Genomic DNA, 20,836 nt, shown 5'->3' with positions numbered 1-20,836 from the left:
TCCACAGTGCCTGCACTGGTTTATTACTGACTAGACCTTGGCACCCCCTCCTCCAGTGGTCATGGCTCTATCATCTTCAGGGCCTATGGGAGGGGGCCAGCAGGGAAACACTCTCAAGGACAGGGCCACCTTCTGAGGGGCCCATAGGCACCTGAGCCCACTGGGCTGACAAGGCATTTAGACTGATCAGAATCCAAGGCAGCCCAGGCTGTCCTGATCTCCACCTTGTTCCCACTTGACCCTTGGCTCTAGACATCTGCCTAGTATGGTCACCCATACTGGATCTGCACCATATCAGTCCTCAGCAGCCACTCTGCTGGGGTCTGGGATGGAGGTGAGGAAGGGTTTTGGAAGGGGGTTCCTGGGCCAGGGTCTGAGGTGGAAGATAGTTGGACCTTAAGAGAGGAGGGTATCCCAACCACAAATGTGTTTCACTAAAAGCACATGGGAGGGGCAGGCCAAGGTGGTGAGTAGATTCATTGAGGGTCACTCCAGAAGGTTAGAAACTATCAGCCACTGACTAAGAGAAAGAAAGGGAGGGAAAGAAGGAGGGAGGAAGGGGCAGGAAGAGGTCTCAGAATCAGCCAGGAATGACCAGGGTGTTGACTGGCTCTCAAGAAAGGGATGTGTGAAGGGTCAAGAGCTCCTCTCCAAACATGCTGGTTCTCTATTCCAAAGTAATGCCGGGTCCCAGAATATTACTGGCTGTCAAACCTTTGCCCACTCTATTTGCTACCTGTCCCTACCACCACCACCCCGCCCCCACCACCATTCCATAGAGAACCTGTGTCCTCTTTGGATGCCCGGTTTGCGTGGGGTGACAATGGTGGAGGAACATCAGGGGAACTCGCCTTTGGGCTGGCGCAGGGTTGAGGTTCAAGCCCACTCTTAACCCGGCGAACAAACTGGCCACGGATGGGGGTGAGAGGGTGATTCCACACTCCAGAACCAGAAACAGGCGGGCTGAACTCTCACTGGGAAGCGAAACACGCTGACCTGGCTTTACCCCAGGCAGATGGCAGGTGGGTCCTTGGGTCAATGTTGCCTGAACTCAGGTGCTCTCGGGGAATGGTGCCAAGAATCGCTTCGGGAGTTGAACAAAGGTCTTGGTCAGTTTCCTCCGGCTCAAGAACAGCCCGAGGTTCACTTATCCTCTTCTTCCTCAGGCTTGACCCGGGTAGCTCAGCAGCGGCGAGCTACTGAGTTTTGTACCCTGAATTCCCACTCGGCCCGGCGCATCCTAGATCAGGGAAGCGCCAGGAATCAGGGATAAGAACTGCTCATCGCAGACTTAAGATGCGGAGGGCTGGGCTGGGTACCCAGCAGAGGCGGGTTGGGTGAGAATCGCTGAGAGCGTGCGCGAAAGCAGGGCTGAGCCTTTATCGATCGATGCGCTCGGCGTGCAGCGCGGTTAATGGAGTTGGCCAGGGATGGGTAGGGGCGGGGCGGTGAGCTCCGACTGGGAAGGACTACCCTAGCGGCTAGTTCCTATTGGCTGGACGTTTGCAGGAGGCGGGCCCTGATTGGCCCGGCTGCTGTGAAGGCTGCGAGCGGCGGGGTTAAGAACGTCGCTGCCAGCCGGGCCTAGGCACGAGACCCGAGAGCTGAGTCCGCCCCTCTGACTAGGAGCTGCGGTCCCTGCCATGGGTTGCCTCTGCCTCTACCGCTCCACCCTGCTCACGGGTGGCCTCTTGTTCCTCCTGATGCTCGCAGATCCGGCGTTCCCGGCTGGAAGTCGGCCACCGGTGGTGCTGGGTGAGGCGCGCGTCCAGTTGTGGGTCCGTTCGTTCGTGCGTCCGGCTGGATGGGGTGCAGGCGGGGCTGTCTGCATCTCCTCTAAGCACGAGGTGGGGGAGCGTATGACTGTGTTGTCACCTGGGTCGGTCCGTCCCCTTCCCGCTGTGCTGGGCGCGGGTGTGGTCAAACTCTTGTCACCTTTCTCTGTAGAACGTGGGGCTAAGTGGGAGGGTTATCGCGTGTTTATACATCAGTCCGCGGGGTCGTCTCATTTCCAAGCTTCGCCTCTCCTTATCCCCATTTTTTAGCTGGAAAGACCGAGGCTTTTTTACCCTACTCCTGAGGGTAGGCGGTAGAGTGCCCTCGAAGTTGGCCCCCAGGGGCTTCAGCGTTGACTTGGGCTTGGCTAGTAGGCTGTCTCCCTCAACCCTTCCAGCCCGGCACATTTAGAGGGGGCATTACTGAAAGTAAGCTCTTTGAGGAAGGATTACTCTCCTAGCCTGCTGCCAGGGCTTTCCCCTAACTTATCAAATATGTGGCCTTGGGCCTGAGGGAGGAGGCCCAAGGGAATCTGAGGATGGATACAGGTGGAGGGAAGGGTTGAGACCCTTGCTATGAACAGATGTTGTATGGCACCCTTACCCCTGTCAGACCTACTTGGACTGTGCTGTGTTGGGGCTAGGCAACCTCCCAGTCTTATCTCCTCCTCGCTTCTAGCCCAGGGAACTGTACAGAAGCCAGCAGTATTTCCTTGTGGTGGGTATGGCAGGGATGAGATCTCTGTCTTGGGGGCTTTGGATGCCTCATTCAAGCCATAATTCCCATGAAGAGCTGGGGTTGGCAGGCAGTGTGATCCCAGGGGTCCTTCACCAGGAGCTCTGGGCCAGGACATGCTCCCTGGGGGATGCTGGGCCCAGGTTCACCGTGGAGTTGGGGCATATTTGTCCTTGCCTTCTGTAAGTCTGCAGGATGATCCCCAGAGGTAAGGTCTGTGCTAGGCAAACACAGAGAATCCATCCATCACATTAAGGGTCAGAAAAGGTTTCCTGGAGTACACAGCTGGAGCCGAGGCCAGGAGAGTTCCAGGCAGAGGGAACTATGTATCAGAGGGAGAAAGCTGAGCAGTGCAGGCTGTCTATAATGGAGTTGGGTAAGAGTGGATGGTCAGGGCTCGAAACTGGTTGGGTCACCTGGACATCACCCTGGGGGCCTGCCAGGAGCATTGTGTGGACTTATGGATTACTGAGTATGAAGACTGTGGCGTTGGGAAGTATGTGGTCTCTGATTGGACAGATCCTAGGCCCTTTCTCCTGGATTGGTGCTAAATGGACTCATTTATTCATTCAGTTCTTAGTTATCCTCCATCACAGCAGAGGAGCCTCAGGGTGTACCTAGAGACACAGAGCAACTGGAATCCTAACCTGCCTAGCTTCTCAGAGAATGAGGCTATTGACATTAGTCTTGGGAAACCCCATGGTGGGCAGCAGACAAGTTGTTTCTTGGCACAAAGCAGGGAGCTGACCTTGGCCATCAGAGGATCAGCATCCAAGGGTGACCAGTCTTCGTGAGTGGGTCTCCAATTGGTAATAGAGGAAGTAGAGGCCAGAGGAGGGATACAGAAGGCCCTGGGCAGTGGGATGGAACTGTAGCAAGCTATTTCCACGTCTTCCAGTGTTACTTGAGGTGAAAGGCATGGGAATGGCTCTTTCCCTAGTTCTAGGAAGAGACGCTTTTAGAGACCACATGCCCTGACCAAGGCAAAGGGTATCCAGGCAGAGCAGATCTGGTGACTTCCTCTTTCAGATATTTCCTCTGTGGTGGACACAGTGACCAAGGTTTCGCCACTGCACTGTCTAGTCCACAGGCGTGTCATCTAGGGGCTGTCATGCTCCCCACTTCTGTACCACAGCACAAAGGGAGATAAGAGCCAGTGCCATACCTCCCTCCCGTGGCTGCCCTGAGGACACTGTAGGTCAGTGCCCAAGGAGGGCATGTCCTCTGCAGGGCTGGGTACACAGCTGGAGCCCAGTGAATGCTCACAAGAGGCAAACACTGGTTGTCCACTTAGTGATCATGGATCCTACATGGGGCTATGTTTGTGACATGTGGGAGCACTGAGGTCTGAAAGGTCACTGGGAGAAAAGGTAAAGGTCACTGGGACAGAGAAGGGCCTTGAAGGTGGGTCGGTGAAGGAATGGAGATGGGTGGGTTTGAGTGTCACAAGTAGTTGACGGTATGCTGCCCACACGGAGAAGGCAATGGCAACCCACTCCAGTACTCTTGCTTGGCAAATCCCATTGACGAAGGAGCCTGGTAGGCTGCACTCCATAGGGTCGCTAAGAGTCGGACATAGCTGAGTGACTTCTCTTTCACTTTTCACTTTCATGCATTGGAGAAGGAAATGGCAACCCACTCCAGTGTCCTTGCCTGGAGAGTCCCAGGGACGGGGGAGCCTGGTGGGCTGCCATCTCTGGGGCCGCACAGAGTTGGACACGACTGAAGTGACTTAGCAGCAGCAGCAGCATGCTGCCCACAAGCACGTAGACACCTGCAGACTGGCTGGAACCAGCAGGTTGATGATCCTCCTTATCTTACCACCAACCCATCAGAAGAATGTCCACGAGCTGATCACGCTCTCTTTGAACCTTTACTATAAAACTTCTTATCACCCTCTTCAAGTTGGAACACACAGTTTTGAGGGCATGAGCCCACTGTGGCCCCCTTTGCCTGGCAAAGCAGTAACACAGGACTCTGTATAGACTGAACAGGTAGAGAGAAGTCATCAGTGGAGCCTGGCCACACCCATCCCCATGGGGCTGTAGCTGGAACCGTATGTAGCTTCTGGAGAGCCATTTCCAACCCAGGGTCCAGGTGTGCCAAGGTGCTGGGGTCCCCAGATGAGTTGCCCTCGGGAATCTGTAGCAGGATTTAGCAGCTGGGCTCTGACCTTTAGTAAGGTCTGAGGACCTTGGTAGTCTGGCTGGTGCCAGCTTCTCTCAACCTTTTTTGTTCATAGTCCCCTTCCACAAGCTTGTCCCAGAGTGCCTTCTTTGGATTTAGCTTTGACTGGTTAAGTGGCCATGTGCACTGTCCTGTTTCTTGATCCTTCTTTCAGAGTATAAGACCCTGTCAATGAAGCCGTAGCTGGCCTCTGTACCCTGACACCGAATTAAATCTTGGAGACAGAAGTTTGGGTGAAGTAGAAAAGAATAGCTTTATTGCTTTGCCAGGCAAAGGGGGCCACAGTGGGCTCATGCCCTCAAAACTGTGTGTCCCAACTTGGAGAGGGTGATAAGTTTTATAGTTAAGATTCAAAGAGAGTGTAATCAGCTTGTGAACATTCTTCTAGATATTCTTCTGATGGGTTGGTGGTGAGATAAGGAGGATCATCAACCTTCTGGTTCCAGCCAGTCTGTGGGCATCTACATGCTTGTGGACAGCATCAGTTCAGTTTAGTTCCGTTGCTCAGCCGTGTCTGACTCTTTGGGACCCCATGGACTGCAGCACCTAGGCTTCCCTGTCCGTCACCAACTCCCGGAGCTTGCTCAAACTCATGTCCATGGAGTCTGTGATGACATCCAACCATCTCATCCTTTGTCATCCCCTTCTCCTCCTGCCCTCAATCTTGCCCAGCATCAGAGTCTTTTCCAATGAGTCAGTTCTTTCCATCAGGTGGCCAAAGTACTGGAGTTTCAGCTTCAGCATCAGTCATTCCAATGAATATTCAGGACTGATTTCCTTTAGGGTGGACTGGTTGGATTTCCTTGCAGTCCAAGGGAATCTCAAGAGTCTTCTCCAATGCCACAGTTCAAAAGCATCAATTCTTCTGTGCTCAGCTTTCTTTATAGTGCAACTCTCACATCCATACATGACTATTGGGAAAACTATAGCTTTGACTAGACGGACCTTTTTTTTTTTTTTTTAAGAGAAGTCTCTGCCTTTCTTGGAGAAGGCAATGGCAACCCACTCCAGTACTCTTGCCTGGAAAATCCCATAGACGGAGGCGCCTGGTAGGCTGCACTCCATGGGGTCGCTAGGAGTCGGACACGACTGAGCGATTTCACTTTGACTTTTCACTTTCGTGCATTGGAGAAGGAAATGGCAACCCACTACAGTGTTCTTGCCTGGAAAGTCCCAGGGATGGGGGTGCCTGGTGGGCTGCCATCTCTGGGGCTGCACAGAGTCGGACACGACTGAAACGACTTAGCAGCAGCAGCAGCTGTTGTTTTTATTGGCCAGCAGGTTACTTTACTTGAGGGGGATGAAGTGGGAGGAATGGGTAGCCCCGATACCAGGCTGGCCGTGCTTCACGGGCTTGTAGGTGATGGAAAACTCTCCTAGGTAGTGGCTGATCATCTCAGGCTTGATTTCCACCTGGTTGAAGGTCTTGCAGTTGTAGACGCCCACCATTTCGGGCAGGATGATTATGTGGCAGGTGTGTCTTCACCACCTGGAGGTTCTCCATGGGCGGCGCATCTTTCTTGGCCTTGAGTAGCCGATTCAGCAGCAGTGCTGCTTCCTCCGCTTACCTCGGTTTAGCTCCCGCTGCTGGCACATACTGTATAGCTGCATCAGCTGCTCATAGGCCATGTCCAGCAGCTGGTTAGGTCCACGCCACCGCAGTAGGTGAACTGGCAGAACCTCCGCTTCCTCTTCTGTTCCACTTCCATCATCTTGTCGGTTCTTCAGAAAGACTGGACGGACCTTTGTTGGCAAAGTAATGTCTCTGCTTTTGAATATGCTGTCTAGGTTGGTCCTAACTTTTCTTCCAAGGAGCAAGTGTTTTTTAATTTCATGGCTGCAGTCACCATCTGCAGTGATTTTGGAACCCAAGAAAAGAAAGTCTGTCACTGTTTCCATTGTTTCCCTATCTGCCATGAGGTGATGGGACCGGATGCCATGATCTTAGTTTTCTGAATGTTCAGAGTTAAGCCAGCTTTTTCACTCTCCTCTTTCACTTTCATCAAGAGGCTTTTTAGTTCCTCTTCACTTTCTGCCATAAGGGTGGTGTCATCTGCGTATCTGAGGTTATTGATATTTCTCTCAGTAATCTTAATTCAACTTGTGCTTCTAGTCTTTCTCATTCTATTATTTTCCTCTATTTCTTTGCATTGATCACTGAGGAAGGCTTTCTTATCTCTCCTTGCTATTCTTTGGAACTCTGCAGTCAGATGGGTCGGAGAAGGCAATGGCAACCCACTCCAGTACTTTTGCCTGGAAAATCCCATGGATGGAGGAGCCTGGTAGGCTGCAGTCCATGGGATCGCTAAGAGTCGGGCACAACTGAGCGACTTCACTTTCACTTTTCACTTTCATGCATTGGAGAAGGAAATGGCAACCCATTCCAGTGTTCTTGCCTGGAGAATCCCAGGGACGGCGGAGCCTTTGTGGGCTGCCGTCTCTGGGGTTGCACAGAGTCGAACACAACTGAAGCGACTTAGCAGTAGCAGCAACAGCAGTCGGATGGGTATATCTTTCCTTTTTTTTTTTTTTTTAACCTTTCAAGTCTTTTCCTTTCTCAGCCTTTTGTAAGGCCTCCTCAGACAACCATTTTGCCTTTTTGCATTTCTTTTTCTTGGAGGTGCTCTTGATCACTGCCTCCTATACAATGTCACTAACCTCTGTCCATAGTTCTTCAGGCACTCTAACAGATCTAATCCCTTGAATGTGCTTGTCACTTCTGCTGTGGGCAGCATACCATCCATACCATGTTAACTTCTCCTACCTGGAGGGGGTTTTGAAATCTGAAAAATAGCTCAAAGCTATATTGTGTGTGCGCCTTGCCCCAAGGCTGCACGGTTGTCTTCTGACTAACTTTTCTCCCAGGTCTCCCATCCCCTCCCTTTGCTAATTAACTACTGCTTGAATCTGCCCCTGGGAACTCGGGGAGGTCATGAGGCGGAAAGAAGCCTATTTCCCATAACCAAAGAAATGGTGGACACAGAAAGGCTTTTGTGTCCAGGAGCCCCACAGGGCCCTGCTGAGTGTCACCTGCTCTGCAGCCTGGGACAGCTGTGGGGAGAAGGCCGCTGGGTATCCAGCCAGGCCCAGGGCCTCATTCATGCTCTGTGTCCCCCCGCAGTGCCCGGTGACATGGGCAACCAGCTGGAGGCAAAGCTGGACAAGCCGTCCGTCGTGCACTACGTCTGCTCCAAGAGGACGGATCACTACTTCACACTGTGGCTGAACCTGGAGCTGCTGCTGCCCGTCATCATTGACTGTTGGATCGACAATGTCCGGTGAGGGCTGGGGCACAGCAGGGTGCTGCTCCCTGACCTAGTCCAGAGAGGCCTCCAGAGCCTGTTTCTAGCTCATCTGTGCCTCAAGGGACCTCCAGGTCACTGACCTTTCTCCCTTCCCCAATCTGGTCTGCACTGCCTCTGTGCCCTCCCAGCCAGAACTTTCTCTCCTTCCCTTCTCCAGTGCTTCTTGCCCTGTTTGTGGTTTCTAGGCCCCAGTTGCTATTCACAGCCTTGCTTCGCCCCCCCACCCCAACCCCTTCCCTTGCCTCTGCCTTGGTCACGCCTGCTTTTCCAGCTGCTTGTTTTTCCTGGGATTCCTTTCCACTTGCTCTTTCACTCTGGAATCTCTCTCTCCACCCTTTGCCTGATCAACTCTCTCCCATTCACTCTTTAAAACCCAAGCCTGGGACTTCCCTGGTGGTCCAGTAGTTAAGACTCTGTACTTCCAGTGCAGGGGGCTCAGGTTCGATCTGTGGTCAGAGAACTAGATTTCACATGCCACGTGGTGCAGCCAAACAAACAAATCTCCACCATCCCTCTCCCCGAGACTGATTCCTTTGTGAAGTCTCCCTGCCACCCCTCAGAGCTCTTAATCTCTCTTTCTGCCTCTTCTAACTTGCATTCCTGGCCTGCCAAACATAGTTTTCTAGGATGTTTCTCCCATTATAAGATAGTCACTGATGAGAATTACTCATTATTGAACATAGACACTATATATTTTACGTATTTTCTTCTTTCTTTCTTTTTTTCTGGTCGCATTGTGTGGCTTGTGTGATCTCATTTCCCCAATCATGGATTGAACCCGGACCCCAGCTGTAAAAGTGCTAAGTCCTAGCTGCTAGACCACCAGGGAACACCTCCCCCACTTTTTTTCATTGAGTCTTACAGCAACCCTATGAAATAATGCTGTAACTTGTGTTACAGATGAGGAAATCTGGAAGCTCAAAATGGTTACAAAATTGTTTGGGGTTACTCAGCTAATAAATGGCAAACTGGAATTCAACCCAGAGTTGTGTCTCTCTGAGCTCAGGGTTCCTGAGCATATTCTGAGCACACTGAGCTCCCTGAAGGCAGGGACTATGTCTCTTTTATCTTTAAAGCTGTAGAACCTGAAACATAATTGGTGTTCAGTAAGTATTTGAACTGAATGGAATCTTACAAATTAAAATGTTTTCCTCGGAGGCACACTGCCTGGTTCCAGCCAGTTCTCTGGGTGTCCTGCCTTTCCCTGTTGTTTATTTCACCAGCTTTCTTGACTCTTTCCTCCTCCTTGTGTGATCAGGGCTATTTCTAGGATGTTGATCTGCATTTCTATTTTTGTGGTGGAGACGTAATGGTTTCAGGTAATGCCAGCGGGAGGGGCAGACTCACCCTGAGAGGGGCTTGTCTACCTTTCTTGGGCCCCTGACCTGTTGGGACTTGCATCCAGACCAGAGTGCTTTGGCCTTCTAGAACTTTGTTGAGTGGCCATTGGGATGATCTCCAGATCACCCTGGAGAGAGTGGGTCCCAGGACTTTTATTTGGGCCAGTGTTGGGTACTTATCAGCTTTCTGTGGCTGATCCCTAAGGGTGGGTGGGACTCAGGACCTCTGGGGACTGCAGGTCTAACCTGTGTTTCCTCGGGCACCTTTGCCTCCTTATTATCAGGGGACGCTAGAGCAGAGGTCCTGACCTGGCACAAGGCTCTCCTCCTGTCTCCTACCACCCTGGCCCCATCATTTCTCCAGGCCTTGCCCACCAGCTCACACAGCAGCCACTGGTGCTCAGGGTTTCTCTGTCAGGTTTCTTTGTGTGTTGCATTCATCATCTGCTTTGCCCTGGGTCATGTTAGGGTGGATGGTGGGAACTGAATCCATGGAGAGGAAGTGGTGGGAGCCTGCAAAGTTAGGCTGCTCGAGTTTTGGGGTAAAGTGTGATGTTCATTGCAGAGCCAGGCCTGGCAGCCAGGTCTCTCTCCCCACAAGATCTAAAATGTGCCTTCTCATGTGGGTGACATTGAGGAGAAGGGAATATTGCTCGATGGGTTCTGGAGCCAGTCTCTGGAGTGAGCCTTGATGGGGTCCTCATTTAGATGGGCTTACTCAGATCTGTGGGCTTCCCTGGTGGCTCAGTGGTAAAGAATCTGCCTGCCAATGCAGGAGACGCAGGTTCGATCCCTGGGTCAAGAAGATCCTCTGGAGAAGGAAATGGCAACCTACTCCAGTATTCTTGCCTGAAAAATTCCATGGACAGAGGAGCATGGCAGGCTACAGTCTATGGGGCTGCAAAAGAGTCAGACATGATTTAGCAACTAAACAACAACAACAACTTGGATCTATGCTTTACAAACTTGCTTTGTTACTTTTTGGTCTCTATACATCTGACCAGACTTGAGGATGGGAAGGGAATATGGCTCAGGGCCCAGGACAGTATTGGGACATGTCAACTTTGGTGTTGCCTCTGGGTCACTGGCTCAGTATCCCTTTCTGGCAGGCTGATCTACAATCAAACGTCCCACACCACCCAGTTTCCCGAAGGTGTGGATGTGCGTGTCCCTGGCTTTGGGGACACCTTCTCAATGGAGTTCCTGGACCCCAGCAAAAGCAGCGTGGGTATGTAGCCCTTCCTCATGCCCCCTAGGGAATGGAGATGGAGGTTCTGAGGGATTCCTAGAGTGGGAGGAACCCTGCTAGTTTGAAGAGGTGGCTTGTGAACCATCTCTGATCCATGTGGGCACAGAGCAGTAGAGCGCTCTCCTGGGGATCTCCTGGCTGTAGATGTCACAATCTCCTTGGTAGGCGTGGTATAGCTGGCTGATAGCGGCTGTACTCTGTCTAAACCTAAGCATTTCTGTCTATAGGTTCCTATTTACATACCATGGTGGAAAGCCTTGTGAGCTGGGGCTACGAACGAGGCAAGGATGTCCGGGGGGCCCCCTACGACTGGCGCCGAGCTCCAAGTAAGTGGCTGCTCTGGTTTCCTCCCAGAGGCCATGGGAGGTGGGAAGGAGGAGATCACAGCCACCACAGGCCCTGGGCCTTCCCCTATGCCCGAGTCTCTGGCATCCAGCCCAGCCGTCACTGCTCCCATCCCTGGTCACCCTGTCTGTCTTTCCCCCACCCTCAGCCCAAGATTTCTGGGCCTCTGAGCCCTGGGAATAGCAAATGAGGCAGAGGAAGGGGAAAGGAGCTCCTCTGTTTGCTCCCTTTGTGGAAATTGAGGGGAAACCAGACCCCTCCCCTTGGAATTTTCACACTCTCCCCACCCGTGTAGTCCTGGGTCTGGCCTGAGACATGGTTCATGGTTCAGGCTCAAGGACCCTTCCTGCCTAACCCCCGCCTGGCTTTGGCCTGCAGATGAAAACGGGCCCTACTTCCTGGCCCTCCGCAAGATGATTGAGGAGATGTACCAGCTGTACGGGGGCCCTGTGGTGCTGGTGGCCCACAGTATGGGCAACATGTACATGCTCTACTTTCTGCAGCATCAGCCACAGGACTGGAAGGACAAGTACATCCGTGCTTTCGTAGCACTGGGTCCGCCCTGGGGGGGCGTGCCCAAGACCCTGCGTGTCCTGGCCTCAGGTAAGATCCCACCTGGCCCAGCGTCAGGAGGGCTGGTGCTGGGGGTGACACAGTCTCTTTCCCTCTCTCGTGTCTTCCTGGGCCACCCTCATGTCTCTTCTCTTGGGTCCAGAGCGTTCCCTCTCCAGAGTGGTATTCTTTTCCAGACATCTCTTTCTAAAAGAGAATATAACACTACTTCTAAATTCACCTCTCTAGTCGATGACCTTTGTTATCTGTGTAAGTTGCTTGCAGCATGTACATAGAGGGACATAACTGTTGGTCATATAGGGCACACATGTACACACACACACACACACACACACTGAGTGGGCCTGGCTGGTCTAACTTGGTTTGATCCAGAATTTTCTGGAGGAGGGACTTCCCTGCTGGTCCAGTGGTTAAGACTGTGCTTCCACTGCAGGGGGTGCAGGTTCAATCCCTGTCAGGAAACTAAGATGTCACTGCCAAACAATAAAAAATTAAAAAAAAAAGTTCTCTGCAGGAGACTTCTCCCTCTCTTTGACCCCCCCTCCTCATTTCTTCATCCCCACCTTCACCCCAGAGAAGAAAGGCTGGGCTTCGGCTTCCTGTTTATGAGTTACACCTCCCTCTAGAGCCGCAGGCAGCCTCTGTGGGCAACACAAAGAGGAAGCAGGTGCAGATTTATCTGGGCCCACTTGCTTGGCAGTTGGGAAAACCACCTCCTTCCCTGTTCCTTTCCAATCCACCTGCCTTTTCACAACTGTTAGAACCTGGCAGCTGGAGCCAGAGGGCTTTCCTCCCTCTGCTAGGACTGGATGTGAGCCCCGTGGCCCCTGACTGTGGGAGCTGTGAGCCAGGGGCTGGGCCAAGCATCTGATGAGCGTTCTTCCTCAAGTGACCAGCACTGCCTGACCTGCCTGTTGGTCACGTGATCACTGTGATCAGGCTTCTGTCCGTAGTGACCCTGAATTAGTTGGACAGTGGATCCAGTTATAGTAAGGACTCATCACACTGTCTACTCTGTCCAGCCTGGACCTGAAAGGACAGATGTGGGCATCCTCTGAGTTTGAGACAAGTTGCTATAGGGGAATTAAGACCTGGCCCTTTCAGAGCTTCCCCATGAGCCCCCTTAGAGCTTTGCTTCAGACTCTGGGAAACTGCTGTCAGGCCTTGGCAGTCTGGGAGTGGGGGTGGGGCAGGAAGGGTGGCAGTCATGGACCCATAGCTAGGGATTCCCTTTCCTGAGGGGTCCTGGAACCAGGCCCTGTCAGGCAGAACTGAAGGTCTGCAGTCAGAGAGGGGGTGATGGGTGGCCCTGGATTCTGAGTAGGACACGGGGTTCATGTTTCCTGCTTCTCCTCTGGAGATCTCACTGGCTGGTGATGTGTTTGTGTTGTTGTCATTTCTCTGTCCACGGCCTCCCCTCCTGCCCTGTCTCCTGCAGGCCCGGGTGCCCACATGCCAGGTAGATGGATGGGATGAGACCAGGGCTGGCTTGGCTGTAGGTCTGAGCATAGGAAGGGAAAAAGGTTTATAAAGCTCCATGTAATAAAAGATTCAGAAGAATGGGTCTCTGGGTTGCCAACCTGCTGATTCACCTTCGACAGGGTCAGTGCATACCGGCCAGGTGATAAGTACTCTGAGGAAGGTATTGTTTTTAACCACAAATCACCCCATGGGTGTGTGCTCTTGAACCCTTAGTGACAAAATGCAGAAGGAAAGGAACGAGTCTTGGTCGTGTGCTTCCCAGGTGGAGCAAAAATACAGGGAAATAGGGGAGCTGTCAATGATGTTCACAGTGTGGCAATGGTGGAGTGCTGGCTGGGCGCTGGCTGGGGGCTGGCAGGGGGCCTGGCAGTTAGCACGCTGCCCAGCTAGTTGGCATTCCTTAGCAAAGACTGACCTAACCCCACAGGAGACAACAACCGGATCCCGGTCATCAGGTCCCTGAAGATCCGGGCACAGCAGCGGTCTGCCGTCTCCACCACTTGGCTGCTGCCCTACAGCTATACCTGGTCACCGCAGAAAGTCTTCGTGCGCACACCTAAGGCCAACTACACGCTGCAGGACTACCGCCAGTTCTTCCAGGACATCGGCTTCAAAGACGGCTGGTCCATGCGGCAGGACACGGAGGGGCTGGTTGAGGCCACAGTGCCGCCTGGCGTGCGACTGCACTGCCTCTATGGCACGGGGGTCCCCACGCCAGAGTCCTTTGACTACGAGAGCTTCCCAGACCGTGACCCAAAAATCCACTATGGCACCGGTGATGGCACTGTGAACTTGCAGAGTGCCCTGCACTGCCATACCTGGCGTGGCCTCCAGAAGCAAGAAGTGTCATTGCAGGCGCTTCCAGGCAATGAGCACATCGCTATGCTGGCCAACACCACTACCCTGGCCTACCTGAAACGTGTGCTTCTTGGACCCTGATGCCCGTGACGGACAGGGCCATGGGGTGACCCAGCCGCCGCTGCTGATTCTAGCTTCTTCTACCATGGCCCACAAGTTTAGCGGTTTGTGACTGATCATCTAAACTCCTTGATCTTGGGTTGTGAAATGGGGAAATGGTGTTTTTTTATCCTTCCTCTCTGGAATCGAGGAAGACATAGTCTGGACTTACTTGAGGGACCCTTGATGGCAAGAGTGCTACTGCTGGTGGAACTGTGACCTCAGGATAGCTCCATAGGGGGACTGACTGGCACCTGGCCCCACTCGCTAGTGCTGGGACCGTGTGTTCTTCCTACCCCCGTGGCCTTTTCACACTCGCCCACCAGGCCCTGGCTCCTCAGCCTTCTGATGAGGGATCTTACTGGCCTGTGGTCCCTAGGATGGGCTCCATGTCCCTAGGGTGCACCTTCTCACACACTGGCCACAGGTTGGCCTGCTACTAGCCATGAGTGGCTGGAGCTGCTGGATTGCCTGTGGCCTAACTGCTTGCTCACTCCAACTGTGGCTTTCTGGGAGCTGCCCAGTTCCCCCTGCAGGCAGGGGTGGGTTGTTGTCTTCTCCATGTGTTCCCAGTGTTCCCTGAGTGTTCCCAGGGCCTGGGGCATTAACTCCTACCTCTCTTACCTCTAAGAATAGCCTAGCTTAGGGCTGGGGACTGGGTCCCAGGAGCCCTGATCTCCATGGTTGGGCTGTGCACACAGTATTGATGCTATCTCCCTTCACCCTGGGGCTGTGGGTCAAGGATGAGAGCGGGCCTGGTGCCTTGCCCTTTAGGTACTCACGAAGAAACAGAACTCAAGGAAACAGCCAAGGCCAATCAGAGCCGCCCAGAGCTGCCCTCTTGCTAACCTGCCACATAGCTAGCTGCCCTGCCCTAGGGTCTCTGTAGCACCCACATAGGCTGGCACAGGACTGAGAGGAGGTGGGACTCTTGCCCATTCTGCCCAGCACCTATCTCCAGCAGGTAGCTCAGTGGTGTTTAGTCAGCAGGGACGAGCCCAGAAACTTGAGTGGGCCCCTGAGAGAGCCAGGTGCCTTGAGGGACCCCTGGGGGTTTTCTTCCTGCTCCAGAGGCACTGCATGACTCTCCCTGTGACAGGAGGGATGGAGGATCAGGATCTGCCTTGGTGGTCTCCAAGTGGGTGACGGCCAAGACTTTGGTCTGGCCTCTAGGGTGGGGCCCTAAAGCCACAGTCAGGCTGGACTGTGCTTCGCTCCTACAAGGTTTCTGTGAAGTGGGATTTTCTCTGTCACATTCATACCCAGCATCAGTTTTTCCCTTTGTTCCTGAGTGGGGGGCCCCATATGGGAGTCTGAGCAGGCTGTACCTCGATTCTGGCAATAAAAGTATTCTGGATGCTGTAAAATGCCCTGGCCTAGCCTCTGCTCTGAGCATGAGAGGAGGGAGGTAGTGGAAGGTGAGGGGGCTAGAGAGGCAGGTAATCAGGGGGTTAGACCCTGACCTTTTGTGGAGCCTTGATGTGGTCTCACAGCACCAAACCGTGGCTCCTGTGCTCCTCTTTGGGCTTTATCCTCCTGCCCTCTCTCCGGGCATCTAGTTCCCATCCTGGGACTGAGAACCAGGACGTGAAACATTCCTGTTGGAGAGAATCTCCTGTCCTCCCCCTGCACCTATCTGGTCAACAGACCCCAAATGCCACCTGAGAGCTGGCAGCCAAGGGCAATTCTGCCAGTCACTCTGGCTGGACTCCCCTTCCCAGCCTCTACCCGCCCTCAACTTACAGGTCTCAGCATCCTTGGAATTTTTTAGGATGCCACCCTTCTACTTAGCTTCATAAGCTCATCTGCCCACCATCTGTCCATCTTTGGGGACAGGGTAAGACTGAGGAAGGGGGAGAGACCAAGATGGGCAGAGACGGACTGAGAGACTGGGGAGCAAACGGAGATGGATAAGGACAGAGAAACAGAGCGTCTGAGACAGGAAAACATGCATAGGGATGGGATTCACGCCTGAATTCTGTTGTGCAGAGCTGAGGGCTAGTGTGAGTGGTGGGAACCCCAATTCCTGCCTTCTTCAGTAGGAGTCTGGCTAGCCTAGGTTTTAGGCGTCAATACATCCTGGGCCAATAGAGGGCGATCTGAACCCTCTCACTACACCAGTTACTGGCCCAACCTGGAAAAATGTGTTGCTCTGAGGGTTAGGATGTCTAGAAGTACATTGGATGTATTTCTAGAAATAGAAATACAGCTGGATGTCTAGAAATCCAGCTGCATCTCTGGCCTTACCCCCAGGTCCTGCCCAGCCTGTTAGCTATGCCCTGACATCTTATCTGATACTCACTGCCTTATAGCCATCTTCACCCCTGGCCTATTTCAACCCCACTTCTACCCTCGGTTTCACAGCTGCAGAGAAAGGATATGGAGTCAGAGCACACTTCAGGACTGGCAGACGGGTTCAAATATGAGCTTTACCAGCTCTAGCTAAGTAGTCTGACTCCCTGAGCCTCAGTTCATTTGAAGAATGGGTATGAATAAATGTACCTTCCACGGTAGTCCTGAGGAACACTGATGGTGTTACAGAACATGTGATTCAGCACTTGGTTCATAATAGCTTTCAGGTGGCAGGATGCTGGCAGAGTGTGAGACAGTGAAGCCAGAGGTTTTGGGAGTTTGCAGGTCATGTATGTTGCTGATACAAGGACAAGTGGACTGGCTGCTATTGAGTGACACAAGTATCCAGAGCCCTTCCTCTCCAGGCCAGAGAGGCAGGAGGGACTGATCCGGGGGGCAAAGGGTCAGACTCTAATGATTCCAAATATATACAAGCAGACATACCTCAGACATACTGCGAGTTCATTTCCAGACAACTGCAATAAAGTGAGTATCGCAGTAAAATGAGTCACATGAATTTTTTTTTTCTGGTGCATCTAAAAGCTGTTTACACTATAGCCTATTAAGTGTGCAGTAGCATTATGTCTAAAAAAATGTACATACCTTACGTTAAAAATACTTGATTGCCAAAGAATGCTAACCATCATTTCACAAAATCGGGTTGCCACAAACCTTCTAATTGTAAAAGATGCAATATCTGCAAATCACAATAAAGCCAAGAGCAATAAGACAAGTTATGCCTGTACTCTCATTCACATTTAGGGAAAATAATCCAAGCAGCGAGCGCAAGGAGGGCAGCACCAGTGAAAGCTTTTCAAGAATCATCATTTCAGGTCTATAGGGAGGAGATGGAAGGGCTTTTAGGCATTTAGATATGAAATCATTCCGATCTCTGTTTTAGGAGCACAGCTTACTCTGTGGGGAATGGATTAGAGACAGATAGGAATTGGAAGGCTCTTCTGGCTGGGAGAAGAAAACCATGAGATGGAGGGCCTAGGGGCTGGGAAGGGTCATCTTCTGAAGGGTCACTGCCTGGTGGGGAGGTTTTTTGTGTAGTCAGTCTGAAAGGAGAGGCTGTGCAGTTGTGAACATGTGTCTGGGGGAAATGCCTCTATGGCCTAGAAGAGAATCATGGCTTGAGGTGTGGAAACTAGGGGCTAAGCTCAGCTTTCCGTGAGAACAGGAGGCCCTAAACACAGCCCCGGAGCTACCAGAGGAAAAGGATCCCTAGACGAAGACAGAGGAGGATGAACCAGAGAGAGGAAGAAAGGAAGATGCAGTTCCAAAACGAGTCAGGCAGGATGAAGACTGAAAACGATCCTCACACCTGGGCCCCAGGGAGGCCTGGGGTTTACTCTGGAAGCTCGGCGGTGTCTATGTGTATGTGGGGACTATAAAGAATGCGCGGTAGCCGGAAGTTGCGTCCTGGGTCTGTGTCTCCCCAGGGTCTCTAGTAGCAGTGTTGGCGGCGAACAAAGTATGGAGGCTCTTCAGAGTTCCTCGTGTGAGCTGTATGGTGTAACCCCTCCCCCGCCCCCGCCCCAACCGGGAGTGTGGCCCAGGCCAAGAACTACAGAGGAAACGCGTGTGGGGTCATTTAGAGTTCCCCCGCGGATGCGTCCTCTCAGTGGCCCAGAGAGTCCCTTGAGTCGGGGAGCGGACATCCAGTCGGCGAGCATGACTGGGCCCGGGTCACGGGAGCCGGGACCGCACGGACGGGCGCCGAAGCGCAGCCCACTGAATCTCTGAAGCAGCTGCGGCCTCCTGCTGCCCGGAAGCGCCGCCGCCCGCGAGGCCCGCGCTGAGCCGCGCGCTCTGTCCCGACGCGGCGCGCGCTATCGCGATCCGGCTGCGGGTGACGTGGCGGGGGCGGGGCCTGAGCGGTCGCGGCGGCGGCGGTGGCAGTACGACCGAGCATCCTGGAGGCGCCGGGCCACCGCGAGGTAACGGGCCGCGGGCGGGCGCGCCGGGAGAGCGGGGCTGGAAGAGCGCGGCCGGAGGGTAGGGGGCCGGGCGAGGGGAGCGGGGCCCGGGGAGCCAGGCCCGGGCCGCGCCGGCGCCGCGTGCGGGATGCAGTCCCGGGAACCCCGCGCGGGCCACGCAGGCCGCGGGCACGTGAGAGACGCTGCGCGTGAGCGCGCTCCCTCCTGAGGGGAAAGCCGTGCGTGTGAGCGGGACCTTGAGCGTGAGGGGAATTGCAGAAGTGTAAGGACTGAGTGTGTGAGGAAGACGCGGCGTGTGTGTGTGTTTGTGTGAAAGAGAGAGAGTTGGTCTGAGGATGACTCTGAGTGTGCGAGACGCAGTGTGAAGGTGACGCTGTGTGTGAGAGAGACCCTGGGCGTGAGCATGACTCCCATGAGTGTGCGAGAGACGGAGAGAGGAGATGGTAAGAGGCCGTGAGTGTGAGAGAGACCGCGGTCAGAGTGGCCCCGAGTGTGGCCCTGGGAACACGCGAGAGAGCGCATGTGGGTCTCATGCTGAGAAAGAACCTGTGCTGCGTGGGAGAGACTCAAACTGAGCACGGCTCACGGGGCGAGACTGAGCATGTGAGCGCCTGAGCCGAGCTCTCTGGGGGGGCGGGGGGGGGCGGGGGGGGGGAGGCGCACAGGCTCCTGCTGGACTTGGGAGTCTAGCCGTTGGAGGGAGGACGGTGTGCTCGTCTTAGTGTCTTCAACATTATGTCATCTTGTTTGATCATCTCATGTTAAAAGGAAGGCGGTATTTGTGAAGCATTCAAAGAATTCTTCACTAAGCACTGAGCAAACTGGGCACCACTGTTATAGGCAGTGATAAGCAGGAATCAATATTTAATTTAACATTTGTTTTTTAATACCTCTGTGTGCAATGGTCTATGCTTGTAAAAAGAATTCAATCTCTGCCCTTGATGGGGGCAAAAAAAAAAAAAAAAAAAATACTGCCAACAAATCTAGCGCCCGGTGGCAGAAAGTTCAGCCAACTGGTGCTTATCTCTGAGGACTGATGCCTGATTTTGAAGATCTGGGAGGAGCAGACTTTTGAAAGCCTGTGAGTGCTTCCTGAAATCATTTTAACTCTCTTTTCTTTTCTTGCTGGGAGGCCCTTGAGTAAACGACCCAGGCTGCTTGCATTGCTGAGGTCCTGCTGTGTGCTGGTGGCTTTTGCTTGCCAACTTTGGTCTCAGATTATCATTTAAAGTTCTTTATGTTTGATTTTTCTTTCGTGACAAATATGTGGGAAACCGCAAGTCTGATGTTCTCCTATCTGCCTCCTTTCCTGTCTATGAAGATATTTTTATTACCGCCTAAAAGTAAATACCAGTTATATGGCTGATTTCCCTGGCATTTCTTGGTACAGGAAATTTCCTGACCTATGTCCTCTGCTTCCTGTTGTAGTCTCCAGGATGTGTGGATACTTTTCTATAAAAGTGACTGAAGTGGTGCTCATGGGACCTGGGGCAGAGGGAGCTGCAGTTGTCTAGACATGCATGGTTTGAAGTGACCAGGCTAGTTCTCAAGACAGGTGTTCAGTTACACCCCCACTGTGGGTGTGATGGGACTTCTCAGTAATTGAGTGCTACCCCTGCTGGGCATGTCAAAATTAGATTTTACAAAAGGAAATAGGGTCTTGCTGCTTACTAGGTTCATGTTTGGATAAGTTGTCTCTCACTTTTTGTTGCAGAGATTAATTCGACAAGACAGACACTTGGAATTAGTCTGACTGGGGAGACTTCATTTTCTTCTTTGTACCTGACCATTTATGATGAAGTGGCTTGTGAAAGTGTGATGGTTGCTTATTTCCTCACAGGTGAATAAAATTGCTCTGCTCTTCCTTAACTTTCTTGGATCTTTGTGAGTTGTAAAGAGTTTTAGTTACTTGAGTACAATGTGGATACAACAGTAATGAAGAGAATGGCTCACACGTAATTAACAATTATATAACACTAAATTTTATTAGATAAATTATATATTTATTATATCTCTTTCTAAAGAGTAATTGTGGTGGTTTATAATTAATGATACTTGCAATAAGCAAGTAAAAATAGGAAACCAAAGCCATGGAAAAGACTAGATATCAAGTGTTGTTGAAAAGTGAAGATATCTGTTCATTGTGATTGGGAAATGAGTTTGATCTTGAGTTTCCTGGTATCCTAGGTGAAAACTCAAACCTAAAGTCACATAATTTTCACTATTTATGAAATAATAAAGTACAATAGTAAATAAACAAATAATAAATATATACACATATAATTTAAGTTTAAGCATTAAAAATAGCAATGCATTTTCATCGTGAATTTTTTTTTTCATCGTGAAGTTTTGTAAAACTCAAAGAATTAAAAAAAGGTCCTCGTGTTGTCACCGCATTTAAGATTTTATCTTTTTCGACGGCAATTTTTTTGGCATAGTCATCAATTATAAAAGTTTTCAAATCTAGCTTGTAAAATATTCTTCATAATTGAACTGTGAAAGATCCACTTTTTCCCCCCAGAAAATTGCATATGTTATTTTCATGGTTAAATTTTCATGAAATTTTAGTGGTCTGGTGAATTCTTTATTATT

General features: G+C 52.0%; 2 protein-coding genes and 1 pseudogene across 7 annotated transcripts in view; 2 read left to right on the top strand and 1 right to left on the bottom strand.

Annotated features, from left to right (window-relative positions):
- The first annotated feature begins 1,515 nt into the window (after positions 1 to 1,515).
- On the top strand, positions 1,516 to 17,036 carry PLA2G15 (phospholipase A2 group XV). Of its 2 annotated transcripts, none has more exons than XM_027516181.1 (6): positions 1,516 to 1,755; positions 7,820 to 7,976; positions 10,453 to 10,571; positions 10,820 to 10,918; positions 11,441 to 11,540; positions 13,420 to 17,036. In XM_027516181.1, the coding sequence occupies exons 1-6, from the start codon at positions 1,644 to 1,646 to the stop codon at positions 13,550 to 13,552; spliced, it is 720 nt and encodes a 239-aa protein (XP_027371982.1). In that variant the 5' UTR covers positions 1,516 to 1,643; the 3' UTR covers positions 13,553 to 17,036. The 2 variants fall into 2 exon arrangements, with proteins under 2 accessions (XP_027371982.1, XP_027371981.1); XM_027516180.1 differs by having other exon boundaries at positions 11,316 to 11,540.
- On the bottom strand, positions 5,901 to 6,504 carry LOC113876689 (annotated as a pseudogene).
- A 777-nt stretch (positions 17,037 to 17,813) lies between the features above and the next one.
- SLC7A6 (solute carrier family 7 member 6) overlaps positions 17,814 to 20,836 on the top strand; it is a 32,653-nt gene continuing 29,630 nt past the window's right edge. Inside the window, exons 1-2 of one of the 5 annotated variants that reach the window (XM_027516174.1) lie at positions 17,814 to 18,244; positions 19,959 to 20,084. The gene's annotated coding sequence lies outside the window, so the exon portion shown is untranslated. The other 4 variants (XM_027516173.1, XM_027516177.1, XM_027516179.1 and 1 more) reach the window with 4 other exon arrangements.

Source organism: Bos indicus x Bos taurus, chromosome 18 (assembly GCF_003369695.1).
Source record: "Bos indicus x Bos taurus breed Angus x Brahman F1 hybrid chromosome 18, Bos_hybrid_MaternalHap_v2.0, whole genome shotgun sequence".
Classification (NCBI taxonomy): domain Eukaryota; kingdom Metazoa; phylum Chordata; class Mammalia; order Artiodactyla; family Bovidae; genus Bos; species Bos indicus x Bos taurus.
Note: the sequence above shows the minus strand (reverse complement) of the source record. Positions and strands in the feature narration are given on the sequence as shown.

Coding starts and splice junctions, on each gene's coding strand:
- PLA2G15 (XM_027516180.1), top strand. CDS start 1,644: ATGGGTTGCCTCTGCCTCTACCGCTCCACCCTGCTCACGGGTGGCCTC. Junction 10,919..11,315: donor CGACTGGCGCCGAGCTCCAA/GTAAGTGGCTGC, acceptor TTTGGCCTGCAG/ATGAAAACGGGCCCTACTTC. Junction 11,541..13,419: donor CCTGCGTGTCCTGGCCTCAG/GTAAGATCCCAC, acceptor CTAACCCCACAG/GAGACAACAACCGGATCCCG.